The sequence below is a fragment of the Neofelis nebulosa genome, chromosome 9 (assembly GCF_028018385.1).
Source record: "Neofelis nebulosa isolate mNeoNeb1 chromosome 9, mNeoNeb1.pri, whole genome shotgun sequence".
Taxonomy (NCBI): Eukaryota; Metazoa; Chordata; class Mammalia; order Carnivora; family Felidae; genus Neofelis; species Neofelis nebulosa.
In genome coordinates, this window is record NC_080790.1 from 82,119,603 (window position 1) to 82,141,234 (window position 21,632).

The 21,632-nt window shown below is 45.0% G+C and overlaps 1 protein-coding gene across 1 annotated transcript in view; it reads right to left on the reverse strand.

Annotated features, from left to right (window-relative positions):
• The window catches only part of CREG2 (cellular repressor of E1A stimulated genes 2), a 35,144-nt gene extending 13,941 nt beyond the window's left edge, over positions 1-21,203 (reverse strand). The window contains exons 1-2 of the mRNA XM_058684473.1: positions 20,702-21,203; positions 18,145-18,314 (exon numbers count right to left, since the gene is read on the reverse strand). Of these exons, the coding sequence (XP_058540456.1) occupies positions 18,145-18,314; positions 20,702-21,118 (587 nt within the window). The 5' untranslated portion in view covers positions 21,119-21,203. The remainder of the gene's footprint in view (positions 1-18,144; positions 18,315-20,701) is intronic.
• Positions 21,204-21,632: the final 429 nt, after the last annotated feature.

Consider the following 21,632-nt stretch of genomic DNA (forward strand, 5'->3'; position numbering starts at 1 on the left):
CTCAAGTCGTGATCTTGCAGCTGACAAGTTCAAGCCCCGCGTAGGGCTCTGTGCTGACAGTTCAGAGCCTGGAGCCTGCTTCAGATTCTGTGTCTCCCTCTCTCTCTGCCCCTCCCCTGCTCATGCTCTGTCTCTCTCTGTCTTAAAAATAAATAAACATTAAACAATTTTTTTTTAAAAAGTGGCACCCCAGAGCCAGTTGGAAATTGTGACTGCATAGGTATGGCTTTCTGACTAGTGCACTTTACTCTAAGGTGATCAGTCTTGATGGTTTTGTTGAAGGACTCTTAACTTTTCAGTATCTGGGTTTTTTTGTTTGTTTGTTTTCTCTTGGGCTGTTTGGTATCCCTGGGGAAATCCTCAAAGGATTCTCAGACAAAACCTTGTTAAAGATGACCTTAGTCCATAATTCACAGGAAGAAGCAAGAGCCAGCAGAAACAGTAAATACCAGAAATAGATACCCAAGATATACTAAATTGATTATAAGATAAAGATATCTAAAATGCATAAGGTCTCCCAATCTTTAATTGAAAGTGTAGCTCTTTGAGGGTCAGATTTTATAATGGGCCCTTATTTCTAACCCGTCACCTGACCCAGTCCAAGATATTGTTTCTTTGTTCTCATTGTATCAAAACCTAAGCCTCTACTTTTCCCAGACCGGCAAACCCCACTAGTGAAGTTCTGGTTCTGTTTCTTTTGTTTGTTTGTTTGATCTTCATTTCTGACCCCCAGGGGATTTCTTTTTGTTTCTTATGAGTATGCATTTAAAAGAATGTTTTTCTTCCTACCGCTTTTTTTTTTTAGATTGATGAAGTCTGTAGTTGTATTTTAAAACTTTAAATAATAAAAAAATGTTAAGATTAAAAACAAAGAATTTCCATGTAGAAGATTTAGAGACTACAAAAATATGTTAGAAAGTAAAAATAAGTGTTTTTAAATAAACTTGGAATTATAGCCTACGTAGAGCTTTTATCTTATTTGTTTCCACTCAAAAATTAAATTGTGAACATTTTAGATCGAGAAGTACATGCTGGGAAATCTATTTACTCACAAAATTCTCAAACATTTATCTACTATTTCTGTCTACTGAATATACAGGAGGAGCTGGAAAGATCCACCTCTGACGTTGAATGATTTTACTTGTATTGTGAGAGCTGTGTGACATAGCTGAGTCACAGCAGTGACCAGTGTCTCATTGCCCCCATCGACCTTGTGAGCTGGAGCCCCAAGAACATAGCCTCAATTTCCTCTTCTGAAAAATGAGGACATTAATTTTTGCCCGACTTCTTCACAGAGTTCAAAGGAATGTAAAAGCACAATGAACATCATAAGGAAGTAATGAATGGTTTTCTCATATATATAAATGTGAAACTACAGTAAGTGAATGTGAGCAGGTTAAAGATAGAGAAGATCGTCTTCAAGGCAGACTGAATTATTTCCCTTCTCCATTAGTCTATAGCCTTGAAAGATTTTTCCGGCACTGCATTTCATTATGGTAGGCCAAATGAGAAAACTTTATGATGGATTGTTCTCCAACATCAAAGGAGAACAGCTTGCATTTTCCTTTTGCTTGAGGCCAGTTAGAGTCAGGAAAAAGGGAGGTGGAGTACTCCTTCCTTGTCTGTCTCGTACAGTCCGGATAGCCAAGCATTCTGATATATGGTAAATGCAGAAGGAAATGAAAGGCATACAGTGAGGTGGTTAAGAGTACGGGTTCCTACTCAGGGATGCCTAGGTGGCTCAGTCGGTTAAGTGTCCTACTCTTGGTTTCGGCTCAGGTCACCATCTCACAGTTTATGAGTTCAAGCCCCATATTGGGTTCCGCACTCACAATGCCCAGCCTACTTGGGATTCTCTCTGTCCCTCTCTCTCTGCCCCTCCCCCGCTCGTACTCTTTCTCTCTCTTTCAAAATAAATAAATAAACTAAAAGAGAGAGAGAGAGAGAGAGAGAGTAGGGGCTCCTATTCAGCCTCCTAGACTGGAATCCTGGCTGTGACTCAACCTCTCTGTGCCTCGGTTTCCTCACCTGTAAGAAACAGGCACAAAAAGTTCCTGCCTTATAGTGGTGTTTCGAGGTGTTGGTGGCGGGAGACAGGGAGACTTTTCGGTCCTGCGATGAGCAAGGCTCCCCAGGATAACTCTCTTGACTGTCTCCACTACTCAGATTTACATTAACTGGTGACTTTGAAAGAAGACACCGAACATCTCCCTGCAGGAAGTGCACATACTATGCTATCCATCTGCCATAAACGAGAAAGACCTGCCACAGCTCAGGGAGGCCCCGGGTGCAGTGCTGCAGACTGTGTACATCTATTGAATTCTGGAGTTTCCTGGCCCACACCATGTTGGCTAGGTCAACGAGAAGGCAATACTTTGTTATTCTGTCTGCTTTACTCTTTCATTCCTCCACTGGTTTAGATCAGGCAAATGATGGCCTGGCTGGCCAAGCGTGGCCTGTCGCCTGTTTCTGTTTGGCACTAGAGAGAAGAATGGATTTTATGCTTTTAGAGGATTGAGAAAAATCAAAAGAAGAAGATTTTATGACACATGAAATCTATATGAAATTTGGATTGCACTCTTCTTGCAAAAAGTTGTATTGGAGTACAGTCCCATTCTGTGGCGGCTTTCAGGCTACAATGGCAGAGTTGAGTGGTTGTGACAGAAACTGCATGGCCCACCTCACCTACAAAATTTGCCATCTCCTCAGTACAGAAATAATTTTCTGACCCCTGGTTTAGACTGTGGGACTGGAAGAGGAAGGCTGTTCGTCAGGCTCTCTGGAACCCTTACATGTGGATTAAACCCTTACATAATATAATTAGAATAGTTCCTGGTGTGTAGCAAGCCCTCATATAGTGATGCTGTTGCTGCTCAAATGTCACGGGGGCTGAAAGGGGTGGGGTGGCTGGAGAGTTCAGGAATTTTGTAGCCCCAATTGGTGGGGGTATCGATCATGAAATATCAAGAAGATTGCTGTGGACCGAACTGTGTGCCTGGCAAATTCAAATAGCGAAGCACGAATTCCCAATGTGACTGTATTTGAGAGAGTAAGAGAGCATGAGCAAGGGCTGGGGAAGTGAGAGGAAGAGAGAGAGTCCCAAGCAGGCTCTGGACTTGGGGCTCAATTCCATGAACCGCGAGATCATGACTTGAGCTGAAATCAAGAGTCGGATGCTCAACTGACTGAGCCACCCAGGTGCCCCATGAGTGTATTTGAAAATAGGGTCTTCAGAGAGGTAATTAAGGTTAATTAATTAATTAATTAAGGTTAATGAGGTCATAAGGGGGGGTGTCCTCATCTGATGGGACTGCTGCTCTTATAAGAAGAGAACAGATGGGGCGCCTGGGTGGCGCAGTCGGTTAAGCGTCCGACTTCAGCCAGGTCACGATCTCACGGTCTGTGAGTTCGAGCCCCGCGTCAGGCTCTGGGCTGATGGCTCGGAGCCTGGAGCCTGTTTCCGATTCTGTGTCTCCCTCTCTCTGCCCCTCCCCTGTTCATGCTCTGTCTCTCTCTGTCCCAAAAATAAATAAAAAACGTTGAAAAAAAAAATTAAAAAAAAAAAAAAAAAAGAAGAGAACAGAGAGGGGCAGGCAGAGGAAAGCCCATGTGAGGGCAGAGCAAAAAGGTGGCCGTCTTCAAACCCAGGAGAGAGGCCTCAAGAGAAACCAACCCAGCTGACACCTTAGTCTTGGGCTTCTAGACTCCGGACCTGTGAAAACATAAATTTCTCCTGTTTCATTCTCCCAGGCTGTGGTATTTTGCTACGGCAGCCTGAGCTAACACAAAGATGGTAGGGACCGAACGGTCATTATGAAATGGTGAGCATCGAAAGCCTCCCCCTCTGCCTCTCTGGCTACATTTGTTGCAGAGGTAGGGTGTTATGGGATGGAAGGCGTTAAATTAGGAAAGTAGTAGCTAACATATAATGAAGGAGGGAGTTAACTTATAAAATCTTGGAAGTATTTTTTTTTAAGCTTAAAATGGAGACCTATTATGTTTGTGGCACATCCTCTCCCTGTATTGGGAGCCTGTGTTGAAGGAGCCCAGGGAGATGTGGGAACAGCACACACTCTCTGGCTCCTGGAAGTTTGTGTGTTTTTACCATCCTAATACTGTGATGTGCCCCGGCATCATGGCAAAAGCTGTCCCCACTGTGGGGACCTTGCCAGTTTCTGGGTAGGCCAAGCAAATCATTTCAAATCTACCCACTTAGCTACCTATTCATTTGTTTCACTTCATAATTTTATTACTGCTGAGAACATGATATAATTTCTGTTTTCCTTTTTGATATCAGGTGTGATTATATGACATTTACATATCTTCTTTACATAACATCACATATCTTTCAAGGCAACTGATTTGTCTAAGCCTCACAATATCCACACGACGTAGGTCACGTAATCTGATACGCAGGCAAAGAGCTAACTCGGCAGACCACGGTTGCTCAAAGCCTGCACGTTTCAAAGAATGGCCTGTTTCAGGAGGACTGGCCCTTTACTGGCTCCTGGAGGCTAACCTCTGAGCTCTTGACACCTCCTTCTGAGGCCCTAGGCCACACTGGATCAATCTGAACTCGTGGGGCCCAGAGACGGAGTAGCTAAGATCAGTCATGCAGACACTGTAGTGCCCATGTGACTGAATTACAGTGCAAACCCCGGATACCAAGGCTCAAGTGAGCGTCGCTGGTTGGCAATATTTTGCACACGTCGTCATGCGTGGTGACCGGGAGAATTAAGTGTGCCTCCATGTGGGAGGGACTCCTGGAAGCTTGTGCAGCTTTTTCCTCTGATGACCTCAATCTGTATTCTTTCACAGTCATACAGCACGAGCTCCTGAATCCTGTGAGTTTTTTGGTGAATCATCGAGCCCCGGGGGTGGTTTGGGGGCTCCTGACACAGCTGGCCAAGCAGACTCTCACAGATCCTCTTCTCCCAGATGGCGCACATTTCTAAAATGGAAGCCCTGAGGCACGATTCATTGAAACTGATTCTCATCCGTTACATTGCATTAAAATCTTGAGAAAGGTACGTTTGTTAAGCAAAGCATATGTTTTGCTTATATTTAAGGAACTTGTTTTCACTTGCCTGGAAGTTTTCTTTTATTATACATCCTGTTGAGTTATAGCAAGAGAAACACTGGACATGCCTACATTTTCAGGTAAATTGCTTCAGGTGAGAACATTGTATACCACTGAAAACGTTATGGTCTGCTGTGTTTATGAAACCGCAAAAATTAGTTGCTGAACTGTGAATTTTTCTTGTGGGTTAAGGGGAAGGAATGATGGGAAGCAATCCACATAATAACTACAAAAACTGAATCTATATTGAACTTTGTAAAAAACCCGAGATAGGAGAAAATAAGTAAGAATAGTAAACGGGAACAAAATTTACATACACTGGGCAAGACTGTCATCAGTTGTACCCAATTATTTGTTCACTGTTAAAGCTAATTTCTTCACAAATTGCTCTTTGATGAAAGCAACAAATTAGTACTCATAAGTAAGTCATTACAGAATTTAAATAGGGAGCATCATATGTAAATAGGAAGCGTTTTGCTTCTCCACTGGTGGTGATTACATAAAATACAAAGGAGATGATGTATTTAAATAGGCAAATAGAAAACTCGATTTACATAGTGGGCAACCCAGCTAGACTCAGCATTAAGTTTCTTCCCACCTGTGGTAGGCAGGATAATGCCCCCACCCAAAGAGGTCTGCAGCCTAATCTCTGAGACACGTGACTGTGTCAAAGAGCAATTAAGGTGGTTAATCAGCTGGCATTGGATAGGGAGATTATCTGGGATTATCTGGCTGTGCCCAATGCAGTCACAGGGGTCCTTAAGGTCACAGAGGGAGGCCAAAGAGAGTGTCACAGAGATGTGGTATGAGAAAGACTCAATTAGCCATGGCTGGCTTTGAGTGTGGAAGGGGCCATGGGCTAAGGAGTGCAGGCAGCTCCTAGAAGCTGGAAAAGGCAAGAACATGGTTATTCCCCTAGAGCCTCCTGGAAGGACACAGTCCTGCCTACAGCTGGATTTTAGCCTACTAACACCTGTTTGGGACTCCTGTGCTCCATAACCTTAACACACTGGTGTTGTTTGAAGCCACTGGGTTATGGTGCTTTGTTACAGCAGCAAAAGGAAACCATATAACATCTGGAAGAGGTCAGACTGCAACCCCACCCTTAGTCACGTGAGTGCAACACACCTGGTCAGTAAATGCACCAGCGACAGGAAGGGGGATGCAGTGTACCCAGGGGACCCTTCCAGTTCACCTTGGTGAACAGGGGTTACAGGAAGCACTCCCGCCTCTTGCCTCTGTACTTTGCATATTGTTTAGGCATCCACTTCTCCCTCACACAGCTTCAGGGAGCCCTACTCCATCCCCACATCCTGAGGGCTGGGATTGCCTACAACAACCAGCATGCTCTATCCCCTGGCCAGAGTGACATTTCAGGGATTGGCACAAGAAGTTTGGTCACTAAAGCTCAAGGACCTACTTGCTGGGGACTTCTGGAATGGCAACCCCCTTACTCTCCTTTGGAGTCTACCTGGTGAGATGCCTGCTTTCGCTGGACATAAACGGAGAGCGACCTCGAAGTTGCCAGCACCGCATTTGGATCACAAGTGGGGCCACCCTTAAGGGGGAGCAGACACTGGAGGAGGCAGACAGGAGAAACGGGAAAATCTCATTTTGGCCGACACTGCAGAGCCCCTAAGAAAAGCCTACCTCTGGACTTTTCAAATATGTCAACTAATCAATTTTTTTAATTCTCTAAGCACATCTGAGCTTATTTTTCTATTTCTTGCAACTGAGTGGTTCCTCACTGAAAGGAGGGTTTGCAGTTTCTGGAACTCTTCTTGTTGTTAGAATGGATCCTAATGCTGGGTGGTATTAATAGTGATCCACAGGGGAGCCTGAGTGGCTCAGTTGGTTGAGTGTCTGACGTTGGCTCTGGTCATGATATCTTGGTTCATGAGTCTGAACCCCACATGGGGCTCTCTGCTGTCAGCGCAGAGCTCATATTGGATCCTCTGTCCCCCTCACTCTCTGCACCTCCCCCGCTCATGCCCTCACACTCTTCTCTCTCAAAAATAAATAAACACTTAAAAAAATAGTGATCCACAAACTATTCTCAATACAGGTAGTAAAGTCATGGTGGAACTGTGTAAAGTAAGGGTGGCTCCCATATGCTACCATTGGTACTAACGCGGGATCATGTGAAGCAAAAATGGCCTGTATTTAAAAAATATTCACAAATCTATGCATTTCTCTGAGATAAGACTCTATATACCATCTCTCTGGCAGAAGTTCTCCATGGGCCTTTCGTGTTTCTGAACTCTTGTGAGCAGAGGACTAGCTCCCTGTGTTTGGGACCATCTTTTCCCTGAAGATCTTTATAGAGCAAACAGCCTTGGAAGAGACAGTGTTTCCCTCGGGGGCGAAGGGCAGGCTTATTTGCTGTCCAGTAGGATGAGGATGCTGTCTTTCTTGGGGGTGGGGGGGTGGCAGGCAGACTTGCTCTGTTATACAAGATTTTGTTTCTCTGGGCTGAGGGTTCCTTTCCCATAATGCAACCCACTGTGTGTACATGTGCCCGTGGTCCTCTTCACATCCCTGTGGGAATTAGGGCCCATGGGAACCCCTGCCATAAAGTGCTGCTGCTCTAGCTACTAATATTGCTGTGAGTAACAGCTCTTTTTCTCTGACCCATGAGTTTTGTGTCTTCTGCCAGCATCCACGAACCATGGCAGGCTCACTTGTTAGTGAGAAGGAACATAGCCAACTTGCTTGCAAATAGGGTAAAATCTTAGACCTGTCACAGTTCTTGACACCATGTAAAACCATTTTCTTTGCTTTTGGTTGGAATTAAATCACTCTGGAATTAGTGAGGTAAAAATGTCATGCTGATCACAAGCTCTGATTTGCATATGTACATGTCTTTGAGTAATAAAAATGGGGGGGATAAATTATTTCAAAACACTGTCTGCCTAGTAGACAAAAATATTTCATAGTATATGGAGCATAGAGTGAAATAATGAAAAAGACCTTGCTGATGCAAAGTTTGGAATCCATTGGTGACCTTGTTCTTTCTGGATTAGTTCAGGGCCTTGCTGGTCCATCCCCAGCCTGGGATGTATGCAGCACTGGCAGGAAAGCAACTGCCTCTTCTCCTACTGAACCTCCCCCAAGTCTGCCCTTCACCTCTTGTTCCCTGGTAATCACTTTGCATAGCCCCCCAGTCTGATACCCCATCTGCTATTTCCTGACCTCCAAATCTAGCTTAACTGCATATTTTGGCTCCTGAAGGAGCAAGAAAATAAAATCACTACTAGAAACAATAACTGACCGGAGCTGGCCATGAATTCCTGCGTGTCTGTGTGACTAGGGTAGAGGCCGCATGGTGGGAGCAGAGAGTAGCAAATGCGTCTCAGGAAGGGCTGCTCTCATGTTTAGGAAAGTACGTTAATGAGTCTGGACGATCAGGGCAAGGGAAGGCCCCCTCCCCAGTGCACCCAGGCTGGTGTGTGGGAGGAAAGAAGGAGAGATTAAGTGTGTGCAATCCTGCAAATGTCATCCTCCCTGATGTTATTGCATTTTGGATTCCTGTAGAGGCAGTAGACACAGAAGGGTTTGGTTTTGCTTGGGGAGGTTGGTGAGACACAGAAAAGAAGAGAAAGTCACAAGCAGGAGACATGGAGTTTGGAAGGGATGCCATTGCACATTCAATGCAATCCCAATCAAAATAGCAACAGCATTCTTCACAGAGCTAGAAAAAACAAATCCTAAAATTTGTATGGAACCACGAAAGACCCTGAATAGCCAAAGTAATGTTGAAAAAGAAAACCAAAGCTGGAGTTTTAACAATGCTGGACTTCAGCCTATATTACAAAGTGTAATCATCAAGACAGTATGATACTGGCACAAAAACAGACACATAGATCAATGGAATAGAATAGAGAATGCAGAAATGGACCCACAAATATATGGCCAACTAATCTTTGACAAAGTCATAAGAGTATCCAATGGAAAAAAGACAGCCTCTTTAGCAAATGGTGTTTGGAGAACTGGACAGCAACATTTAGAAGAATGAAACTGGACCACTTTCTAATATCATACACAAAAATAAATTTAAAATGGATGAAAGACCTAAATGAGACAGGAAACCATCAAAATCCTACAGGAGAACACAGGAAGCAACCCCTTTGACCTCGGCTGCAGTAACTTCTTACTTGACATGTCTCCAAAGGCAAGGGAAATAAAAGCAAAAATGAACTATTGGGACCTCATCAATATAAAAAGCTTCTGCACAGCAAAGGAAACAATCAACAAAACTAAAAGGCAATGCACGGAATGGGAGAAGACATTTGCAAATGACATATCAGATAAAGAGTTAGTAAGTATCAAAAATCTATTAAAAACTTACCAAACTCAACACCTGAAAAACAAAGAATCCAATGAAGAAGTGGGAAGAAGACATGAATAGACACTTTTCCAAAGAAGATGTCCAGATGGCTAACATGCACATGAAAAGATGCTCAACATCACTCATCATCAGGGAAATACAAATCAAAACCACATTGAGATACCACCTCACACCGGTCAGAGTGGCTAAAATTAACAACTCAGGAAACAGGAGATGTTGGCAAGGATGTGGAGAAAGGTGGAGAAAGGGAACCCCTCTTGCAGTGTTGGTAGGAATGCAAACTGGTGCAGCAGTTCTGGCAAACAGGGTGGATGTTCCTCAAAAAATTAAAAAACAAAACAAAAAAAAGAATTACTCTATGACCCAGCAATAGCACTACTAGGAATTTATCCAAGGGATACAGGAGTGCTGATTCACAGGGGCATATGTACCCCAATGTTTACAGCAGTACCATCAATAATAGCCAAATTATGGAAAGATCCCAAATGGCCAACAATTCATGAATGGATAAAGAAAATGTAGTGTATTTATGTATGTACACACACACACACACACACACACACACACACACACCAGAATATTACTCAGTGATGAAAAAGAATGAAATCTTCCCCTTCGCAACAACATGGATGGAACTGAAGGGTATTATGCTAAGTGAAATAAGTCAGTCAGAGAAAGACAAATATCATATGATTTCACTAATATGTGGAATTTGAGAAACTTTACAAAAGACCATAGGGAAAGGGAAGGAAAAATAAGATACAAACAGGGAGGCAAACCATAAGAGACTCTTAAATACACAGAATAAACTGAGGATTGATGGGGATAGGGTGTTGGGGGAGTGGAGAAAATGGGTGATGGACACTGAGGAGGGTACTTGTTGGGATGAGCACTGGGTGTTGTATGTAAGTGATGAATTATGAGAATCTACTCCTGAAGCCAAGACTATACTATACGTTAGCTAACTTGACAATAAATAAATAAATTTGAAAAAATGGGTAAAGGCATTAAGTAGTTCTCCAAAGAAGATATATAGGTAGCTAATAAGAACATGAAAAGAAGCTTAACATCAGTAGCCATTAGGGAAATACTTATCAAATCTACATGAGATACCACTCCTTACCCATTAGGATGGCTATCATAAAAAAGGCATAACAAGGGTTGATGAGGATATAGAAAAACTGGAAACCTCATATGTTGCTGATGGGAAGATAAAATGGTGCAGCTAGTGAAGAAAACAGTCAGTTCCTCAAAAAATTAAACACAGAGTTACAATATGACCCAGAAATTTCACTCTTAGGTGTATGCCAAAGAGAACTGAAAAAAAAAAATGTCCATACAAAAACCTGTACACAAATATTCATAGTAGCATAATTCGTAATAGTCAAAACATGGGAGCAAATGTCCATCAACTAATGAACAGATAAATAAAAATAGATAAATAAAACATAGTATATTCATACAACAAAATTGTATTTGGCCATAAAAATGAATGAAGTGTTGATCCATGCTAAAACATAATGAGCCCTGAAAACTGATGGGAGAAAAACTCTAACAGTGTGATCTCCAGTGGAAGCCATATTATATTTCTTTCTAAGTCTGCATGACTGTCCGTAGACTTTGTTCCAACCCCAAGCCCAATTTACAGCTGGCCAAGCACACATCGTACACCTGTTTTGTGAGTGAGTAGCCTAAAGGAACACCATCTTGTCCTTGAGATATCGATCAATGCTCCTGCTCCCTGCATTGCTTTATGACAAAACTTGTGATTCCTGCCTACATGCTAATCCATAATCTTTTGAGCTTTTACAAGATGTAAAAAGGATATAACTCTGTAAAAATGATTCACTCTCTGGAGCACTTTCTTCCCTGTCAAGAGTGTGCTTCCCAGGCAGCTGTCTTAACTTGGACTTGAATAAAATGCTCTTTTTTGCTTTTAGAGATTCTAAAAGGTTCGTTCATTTTGCATCGGCAAAGCATTGTGCTAAGTGAAAGAAATCAGTCACAAAACCATACATTATATAATTACACTTACAGGGAATGTCCAGAATAGGCAAATCCAATAGATATACAAAAGAGATTATTGATTTCCAGAGGCTAAGGGCCTTGTAATAAAACTCTTAAATCTATCTCAGCAACCGTAAAAGCTTTCTGGAAGGTGTATATTTACAGAAGTTGCATCCTTATGAATCCATATCATTTCAGCTCAAGGAGGAATCATGTCTACCAGGTGAATAAAACATTATGAACTGGATCAGGAGAGGTAGTCAGAGATGCAGGAAAGAAGTGTATAAAGACAGAGGAACCAGAATCATCAGTGGACCCATGAAATGAGTGTCCTGGGAATCACAGGGACAGAACTTCATGGAGCTGAAATGAAATTCGGGAGAAAGAAGTGGCTGCAGGTTATTGGGAGCACTGACCATGGAAATGAGTGAAAGATGGGAGAGAATACTCAAACACCTGCTCAGTAAGTCTTCTGTCCACATGGCTCCCTGGTCTTCCCAGACAGCTCTTTTAAAAGCAACTCAGGTTAGTGTTAGCTTTAGGATTTCAGGGATGTGTAGGCAAAGGAGAAGAGGCAACATGAATCTGGACAGACAGCAATCTATTTAGAAGATTTATATGTTGCCTTCAAGGGGAATGAACACAATTCAGTGAAGAGAAATTGAATTCAGCTTCTTTATCTGATGAGGGTTGGTTGGGTCCTGTGCTTTGAAACTCATGTCGCGTCTCAGGTAGACAGAGTGCAGACGGAGATGTATCTTGGCCGTTAGCAGGCAAGCTGTTGCAAGCACATGTTTCCTCTGTGTGCAAACTCTCCTAGAGAATGATGGAAGAGAGTGCTTTCCACACGCAGTTCTAGGGGCACAAATCCCGGAGCCTGCATTTAGAATTGGGCTGGGCTGAGGTTTTCAGCTACCACTCAACGTATTTCTTCTTCCTACAAGAATAGTTAAAAATATGCAGGCTAGGGGCGCCTGGGTGGCGCCGTCGGTTAAGCGTCCGACTTCAGCCAGGTCACGATCTCGCGGTCCATGAGTTGGAGCCCCGCGTCGGGCTCTGGGCTGATGGCTCGGAGCCTGGAGCCTGTTTCCGATTCTGTGTCTCCCTCTCTATCTGCCCCTCCCCCGTTCATGCTCTGTCTCTCTCTGTCCCAAAAATAAATAAAAAAAAAAAACGTTGAAAAAAAAAATATGCAGGCTAAGGGGCATTTATATATGTGGAATTTCTTGTCATTTGCTGCAGAGAAGGAATAATTAAACTCAGTACACTATTTGAGTTGTGCGTGCCCCCCAAAGCGTTTATCCTGTGCTTGTGGCATAAAGGCAGACCAGCCCTACCATCAGCACCCTCCCATGTTTTACCAAAAGAATTTCTCACACTGTCAATGTGCCTATCAAATGCAGGGGCTACTCAGAGGTTAGGGCAGGAATCTGTGTCCAAGCACATTGTCCCAAACTCTCTAGTGTGAGTGATGCCTTTTTGATGTGTGATTCTTCGGTGTTGAATTGCATCTGCAACATGGCACCCCACCCCCCAAGCCAATAATTCTGAGGGATCATCATTTCTGAAAGCCTCCCATCCTATGTTTTACACATCTACTGGGCTGTAATCCATTCAGGGTCTGGCACCTCCCTCTCAGAAACTAGATTCCTTTGCAAACCAGAATCTTAGCATCTCCTCTGATGCCAAACCACACTGAGTCCTGGTCAATTAAAGACCTTTGACAAGCTCATTGTTTGGGCAGAGATGCCCCCAGCTGGGGGGAAAGGAACGGGCCATGGCAATATTTCATTAAAAGCCTTTTGGGAAAAAGGAAACAAGTGTTTTCAGATAGAAACATAGCATTTGTCCAAACTATCAAAATTTTTTCATTGTGAAAAGCATCCGATAAACCTCTTTTGTTTCCATTTATTTCCAGTCTTCAAAATGGAAATTCATCTGATGCCAACAACAGAATGTCACTCAATAGAAGAACCCTTCCTGACCCAGAGGGCCTGCTTTGCCTTGGCTCTCTGAGAAGATGCAAAACCTAAAATCCACAGTGTTCAAGCCTGCATGCTCCATAAGAAAAGATGTTTCAGTGGATGAGAAATGTCTCTGGGGGGCTTTGTTATTTACTGGATTTTCATACAACTGGGTCTCTGGTCTGAGCATAAATTCACTTTGGCATAGGAGCATCTCTATATGCTTATGTATGTGAAGGGAGAGGAAAATGAGAGAGGAGGGGACTGCGGATTGCTGGCGAAGCTTGTAAACTGGAATCTTATTCTCAATTTGTCATGTTCACCTGAGTTTGGGGACCTGAGCTTTGTCCCTTAGGAACCGCCAAGCCTGTCCTTAATCAGTACTGAAAGTCACTTTCTGCTTATTATCCAGTAAGATTCCCTTTCAAATGATCTCCTCCAGGAAGAAAGACAGGGTAATAGCACCCAATTCAATATGTCCTGGCGGGAGTCAAGACAGCTGGGTGCGATGAAATCTAGTGACTTTACTGTGACATTTTAGGGTAAGTTCAGGGATCAGAGGATCGGGTGGTGAAAAGTTTGGGGGAAAATCCCCTAACTACATGGGATGCAGTATCCCAGGTTGAATTTTTCAGATTCACCGAGAAACTCGTTAAGGTCCCCATACACCTGTAAAATACAGAGAAATATTTGTCCCTTTCCTTATTCTCAAGATGTTCGCCTCTCCCAGCTTCAGTTAAGGAACGGATATCTGCTGTGTATTTTCATCATTAAACTTTCTGAGAGTTTTGGATACTCAATGTCCTTCACCCATAGCAGTTTTGATGGATCTAAGTATCAATTTTGGGAGGCAAGATATAAGTCAACATACATGAGTGCTTACTGAGTGAAAAGCATTTCTTATATATACAATGGGATATTACTCAGCCGTGAGAAAGAAAATCCTGCCACTTGGGACAACATGGATGGTCCCTGAGGACATTATGTTGAGTGAGAAAAGACAGAGAAAGACATATATGGTACGATCTCACTTACATGTGGAATCTAAAAAAAAAAAAAAGCCAAACTCACCAGAACACAGAGTAGGATGGTGGTTACCAGGGCCTGAGGATTGGGGGAAATCAGAGAGACGCTGGCCAAAGGGTACAAGACATAAAACTGGAAGATGAGTAAGTTTTGGACAGCTAACGCACAGCATAGTGATCACAGGCAAAGACACTGTAGCATAGATTCCGAAGTTGCTAAGAGACCAGATCTTAAATGTTCTCACCGCAAAAAAGAAATGGTAATCATGGCATGTGGCAGAGGTGTTAGCTAACACTCTGGCGCTAATCACACTGCAATATATAAATGTATCAAATCAACTTATTGTACACCTTAAACTTATATAATGTTACATGTCAATTATATATATATATATATATATATATATATATATATATATATAATATATATAAAGGTGCATTTCTTAGCTACCTGCCAAACACATATCAGCTTGGATTACAATGAGCTTTCAGGTTAAAGCTCTCAAATTAATAAAACTAGAATAGGCATCAAATATTAAGTCAATCAGCAAAGGATCAGGCTGTCTTATCTATACTGAGAGGGAGGCAGGATCCTGGCCACCCATGGCCTGTTAGGCCATTACCAAGGATTTCATTATTTTTTCCCAATGAAAGCATTTAAGCAGGGAAATTCCAGGATCTGATTTGGGGTGTGAAAGATCACTTCAGCTGTTGGATTGACGATGAATTCAAGGTGACAGAGTGGCCTGGGGGACCCAGTGGGGGCAGTTGACGTTTCCGTTGTGAGAATGGATAATACGAACGTGTGACAGTACACACAGGTGCACGCCCATGCACGCGCACACACAGCTACCTACCTGTGTGTGGAGCTCTAAAAGCAGGCGGCAGGCTCAGCCCGCCCTTGTAGTAGAATCAGATGCATTCAGCTTACCCTCAGGCAGGAATTGTGTTTGGCCCCGCTTCTTGAGCTGCGTCTTGCCTGTGGAAGTGGAGCTCAGCAGCCTGTCCCCATCCAGACTCCACAGGCACCAGGGCTAACCCTGATTCACGCAGAGGCAGGTTGTAGCTGAAATGCCCAGGGAATGGCTGGGAAGGCACCTCTTTTCCTTCTCTCAGAGCTTCAGCGGCCACGTTGCTTCCTTCTGGCCTGACCTTGGTTTGTTCAGCTGCCGAGGGCTCCTCAGCCCCAATGTGGCCCTGTGGGCCCACAGAGCCCTGGGATGCATCACACAGAAGGAACCAGTTCTGGCTTTGTCTTCCCACTTAGGATGAGATGGGAAAGACCTGGCCCCTCCCCAGAGGGGAGCCACAGAGAATAAGAGCCACAGAGAATACGAGCCCATGGAAGGCACCAAACGTGATGGTGAAAATGCAAGTTTTTGATTCCCAATTTCAACTCACCAACTTTATAGAATGAAGGCAATTTTTATTTTCCTGAGTAAGAGCTGCCTTCCGAAGATGAAAGGATCAGGTGGCTTTGATTCATCATCATCATCCTCATCAACTTCATCATTGTCGTTGTCATGATCGCCATCATCATCAGGAGAAACAGGTGCTTTTGTATCTCCCTGTTCTGTGGGAAACACTTGGAAGTGCTTGACAAAGACCTGTGGTGTCACCGGCCCTCTGTCCAGGCCCTGGGATCAGGCAGCAGGGGCCGCTTGTGCTTGCCTTGCCAGGCTGTCCCTTGAACTTCTTGCTTGTCGGGGTGGTTCCCAGCCCTGGACACTTCTGCCTGATGCCTTGTTATGTTCCTGTGGCCCAAGGAGCTCCTGCTTGGGTTGTTTCCCCAGGGCTTCAGTGTTTGCTTGTCTTTCTTGGTAAGTCTCTCAGCTCAACATTACCAAGATTCTGGATGTAAAACCTCAAATGTAATGCTGAACTTGGACTGGGAAGCTCACTCAGAGGAGTCACCCCTGGTCATAAGCCGTTCACTGGAAGTAGTGGACCTTGGGGTGATAACAACCCTCACTGTCTGGTAACCTTAGCTTTGGTGCTCACTGGGGCTAACCTTGATCTGTACCTATTTCTTCAAGTTGTGTCTTAACGCTTCAGAAGCTTAAACAGTGTGAGGAGGGAGGAGTTCTGAGAAGGAATCTCACGTGAGGATCACATGGGGAGCCTGGTGGCACTTATCCCTCCTCTTCCAGGCCAGAGTGACAAGCGTGCTGAGATACTGATGCCCTCGGCCCTGGGGTGGCTCAGTGGGGCCTGGGTGGCCACCTCTGGCCCCGAGCTGCCCTGGGGTGTTGTGCAGACATTTGCACTTCTGGTGTGTGGACCTGCCATGAAGATGGTTTGCACACATGATTGATTCCAGGCCATGTAGACGGCCTGTCCAGCTTTGGCAGAACCTCAGTCCCCCTTGGCAAGGTCCTCTCTAAGCTGGGTTTCTCATGGCTGCCAGCTCTCAGCTCCTGCTGATGTCCGCCTGGAACCTTCCAATAAATTCCTTCCACGACCTGCGAGCTGCAGCCGCTGTGTGCACTGCTCTGTGTTCTGCTGTCTGTCTTCAAGAGCAGGTGCAGGATCAACACTCTCCAGCCTCATGACTACTTTTAGGATGCCTGACCTAGGCACTCCTCAGGCATTTAGAAAGGTATCCTGGGCACATACTTCTAGTGCCAGCAAGCAAGCTTGACTGGCCAAGAACATACTGAATATTCCATGAAAGAGGAAACATCCCTTTTCCTGGCTTCTTGCCATACCTGCTGGGGAACTGGGTCAGCTGAACTGTCTCCAGCTTGGTGCCGACTCTCCTTGTCAGTGTCCCAAGGGGAAGTGACAAGGTCTTTTATCTGGGCATTTTACAGCATGTTGTGGCTTTGATTATTACCACCACCTACCCCCCTACTCTGGAAAGAACTAATCAATTTGTTTGCTTTATGCTTTTTTTTACGCTTTGCATAAAAAATAATCAAACTTTGGAATTGGGATAAATCCTATCCTAGTTCCTGAAGGGTCACTACATCTTAGTGTCCTGGGGGTTAAGGGACTCGCCTGAGGCCACCTGTTGCATTTGCTGCTGCCCAGGGGGTTCCCTGCATGTCCCCACACAAACTTGGTCCAGATATCTCCAGGCAGGATCTGATTTCAAGCTCTACATTTTGAGTTCAGACAGAGGTGTTGGATCAATGCTCCATTTGCACGTAAATGTCTTTTCTTTCAGACTTTTAAGAGAGGGTGTATTAAAGAATATGGGGTCTTTGGGTACACATCTCTGGTGGTGGGGGATAGTGGGTTAGAAATTTATTTGAAAAACAGTAAATAGAGAGCGAAGCAGGAGACTCTTGGGGTGGTAAATAGATTCTATGCTCCATGTGCCCCACAGACAAACTACTGGATCTTCCTTCATCAACCTCCCGGCTTCCCCTTTCGCATCATAACAAGAGCTCCTGTTTGCTCACTGATATTGTACAAGACCCTCAACCCTCCCAGGAACCGTATGAGGCAGAAATTATTATTCCCATTTCACAGATGAGGAAACTGAGGCTCCGCAAAATTAGGTAGCTTGCCCCAAATCACATAGCTTGGTGAGAGGTGGAATTCTGTTTACCTGAGTCCAAAGGTACATATACTCTTTCCACTTCAAGTTGGTGAACACATCATTTTGCATCTCAGGGCCCCAGTAAATTCATGCCACTCAGAAAGGTCCCACCCCATAGACCCTCTGCTTTATAACAAAGAACCTGTATGGGTAAGGCCAAACTCTTTGTCTACCTGCAGAACTCTCCTTCAGATTCTGGCAGCAGGAGGGAGGCCATGGGGTTCTTCATCAGATCGGCCACTGCAGGGTCCTTGGGTGTCACATAGAAGAAAGGAATCCCAGTGCTGTTGTTCAAGGGGCCGTCGCTGATGGGCAGGCAGTTCCCAAATGGCAGTCCTGGGATCTAACAAACACCAAAAAAGGCTTTTTCAATGCAGGGTATTTTATTTTATTTTATTTTATTTTATTTTTCATTTCATTTCATTTCATTTCATTTCATTTCATTTCATTTCATTTTTTGTTTTCAATGCAGGGTTTTGGATTGACCTGAGCTGAGAGCTTAGCCAGGAAATACAGCAATGTTGATGGCATGGCATCACCATGGTTCTGACAGGTAGTAAATTAAGGCACTGTGGTTCCCAATTGACCCAACTCACCCGGTGATAGCTCTGGAATCTCTATTGAGGAGCTGAGCAGGGACATTCTGTTTGGAAGGATGGCTAGGGGATTATTCTTGAAGCTGCTGCATGTGCATAGAAAACACCCTCACTTTGTCACATTTAAAGTTATTTGGGGGTGGCACTGAAATTTATGGAAGTCAGCTACAACCTGCCCCTGCGAGCCCAACTGCCTTCACGGACTCTTTTAAAGTTCTGACAACTTTGGGGATAGATCTTAAGTCTTAACTTTAATATCTTACCTGGTCTTTGGACTCCGAGAACTTTCTACTATTGTTTCTTTTATAGCTACACCACTTTCTCACTTACTAGTTCCATTTTTTAATTGTAATCAATTTTTCATTATATGAGTCAGCAACTTGCCCTTTTAGAGAAAAGGAAGTCACAGAAACATTGCACACTCATTTTTACTCACGATCTTCGGTGGAGTAGGTGAAATTCTTAGACATGTATGCAAGTATTTCTTAGGTTTTCCCAGGCCCTGCTGGGTCCTGCATTCCAACCTTCATGAGCTTTATTTACCCTTTACAGAATATTCCTTACTGTGACTGAGCTCAGAACTCAGGAGCTGTCTTGTCTTTAAAGCACTGCATGGCAATGGTGTATAGACCTGGAATAGGAGATGGCTTTCATCTTTGAGAAGACACAATGTTAAGGTGTCTTCCAAAATGGGAACATAAGTTCATTTACAGATTCTGTTTTTCAGCTTGTCATAAATTGCCTGGAATCATGCTTTGCACACATGACATGCATAGGGTAAATGCTCTCTGAATGGACTGAATTTGGACTAAATGTCAATATTGGAAAGGGGAATTCCTAAGAACGCTAAGAAAAAAAGATGTCAAAAGTCAAAATATCTTTAGTACTAGACTAAGTCTAGTGTCAACTAGAGATCCCACTAGATCTCTAGTGCCAACTAGAGATTTTTTTTTAAGTTTATTTATTTATATAAGTAATCTCTACACCCCATGCAGGGCTCAAACCCATAAGCCTGAGATCGAGAGACACACGCTCTTTCCACTGAGCCAGCCACACACCCCAGAACAATCCGTGCTTTAGACGAAGATCAGCCTCATTATTTAAGCTTCATATCTTCCTAAGGTATGTCTTAGGAGCATAATTTATAACTGTGAGGGACCATTTGGATGCTGTGAATGTGATTAAGATCATTGCCATAATCAGAATAAAGTCATTTAAATATTTTTTAAAAAGTAAAACAGGACCTTCAAAACTAACATAGTCAACCACTTAATTCCATACAGGGGGAAAATAAAGTGGACAACTCGGTGACTTGGCCAGTCTCCAAACAGATGAGACCATACCTGAGGTAAGAACCTGCCGCTGGCCAATGACCTATCCATTCCCTAAAAAAATATTTATTTTGCATAAATTAAACAGGAGTTCAAAGTACCTCTCTGTAATAAAACCCTTACATCGATCTCACCAGCCCTAAAAGCTTTCTGGGCCGTGTATACTTAGGGATGTCACTTCCTCATCATTTATCCATGTCATTTTGGCTTAAGGTGGAATCATACCTAACAGGTGAGTAAAAACATTTACGAACCGAATGATAAAACTGCAGCTGAAAACAACTCATTCCAGCATTTATACACTTTGCACCCTAAGCCTCCTTTCCAGAAAACCTCTTAAGTTCCATATTTCAAAATGTGAACTTCCACCAAACCCCCCGTGGTGTCTTTCTCCCAGTCCCCAGTGTCAGTGGGTGACCGGGAAGTTCGGGTCCATTGGGTGCTGTGGGCTGGGAGGCTGCACGCGCCTACTCTATGATGCCTAAGGCGGCTCTGGCTTCTTTTGTCCAGGTCTCGGGTCAGGCGCTGGTTATGTGTACGCCTCTTTGACCATCTCAAGACTGCACTTCAACCCCCATGCGCCTGGCAGGATGCCTGTCAGCACCTCCCAAGCCCCCCATTTTGCCAGGTTAACCAAAGCACAATCTGGTTCCGTTATTTACGCGCCGGCCACAGCGCAACCCAGCCGGCGGGGCACGTCTGTGAGACCCGGATCCGAGCGCGCCAGCGGTCGCTAGCATCTCCCGGTCCCCAGGCCACCGCCAGGCACGCACCTGCAGCCGGCTCCGGGCGGGGCTGCTTACCTTCTCGTGGGCGGACACGGTGGCCAGACAGCCCCAGGCGCTGGCGTGGGCCAGGAAGCGGGCGGTGCTGGGGCGCAGTCTCGGGCCGCTCTCCCGCCGGTAGGAGAACATCCCGGGCGGCGCGGGGGGCGGCCTGGAGCGGGCGGCGCCGGCCGGGGGCGGCAGGTGCGCGTCCTCCTTGTGAGCCGAGGCCGGGAAGCTGCGCTGCCAGATGCTGCCCGAGTCCTCCAGCAGCGCGGGCAGCGCCTCCTCGGTGGAGGCGCTGTCCAGCTCCTCGTCCACTTCGTTGGTGACGGCCCAAGACACCGAGCTCACGATCACGTAGCCCGCGGCCGGGGACAGCAGGGCGCTGCAGCACAGCAGCCAGGAGAGGCGGGTGACCGGCCGCGCGGGCCGCTGGCCGCGGCGCACGGACATCTTGCAGCGGCGCGCCCTGCCGCGGGGACAGCCTGGAGCGCGCGGGCGGCGGCGAGGGCGGCAGCGCCCCCGTGCGGCGGACGCGCGGAACTGGACTCCGCTCGCGACCGCCGCAGGATTCCCGGGCGGGGTCCCCACCCCTGGATGCCCTCGCAGCCTCCCGCCGTGTTGAGAAGTCGAGCTCCTGGAAAAGCGGATTCCACTCGAATACTGCACGTCCTGCGGCCGCCGTGCGCAGAGTCCTCACCGTGTGCGAGGTCCGGGGATGGGCTCATTACCTGCTGGATGGCACGGATTCTGCAGCCAGGGGGTGGTGGGCGTTCAAATCGCGAACTAACACACTCCCCTACTTACCAGCTGTGGGACCCTGCCGGGTCACTTAACCTCTCTGTGCCTCAGTTCCGTTATTAGAAAAACAAGCAAACCACGGTATTGAACTCATTTGGGTGATGGATGGGAGAATTAAGTAAGTTAACATCTGGAGAGGCTTATATTTTGGTAATAGATAAAGGTA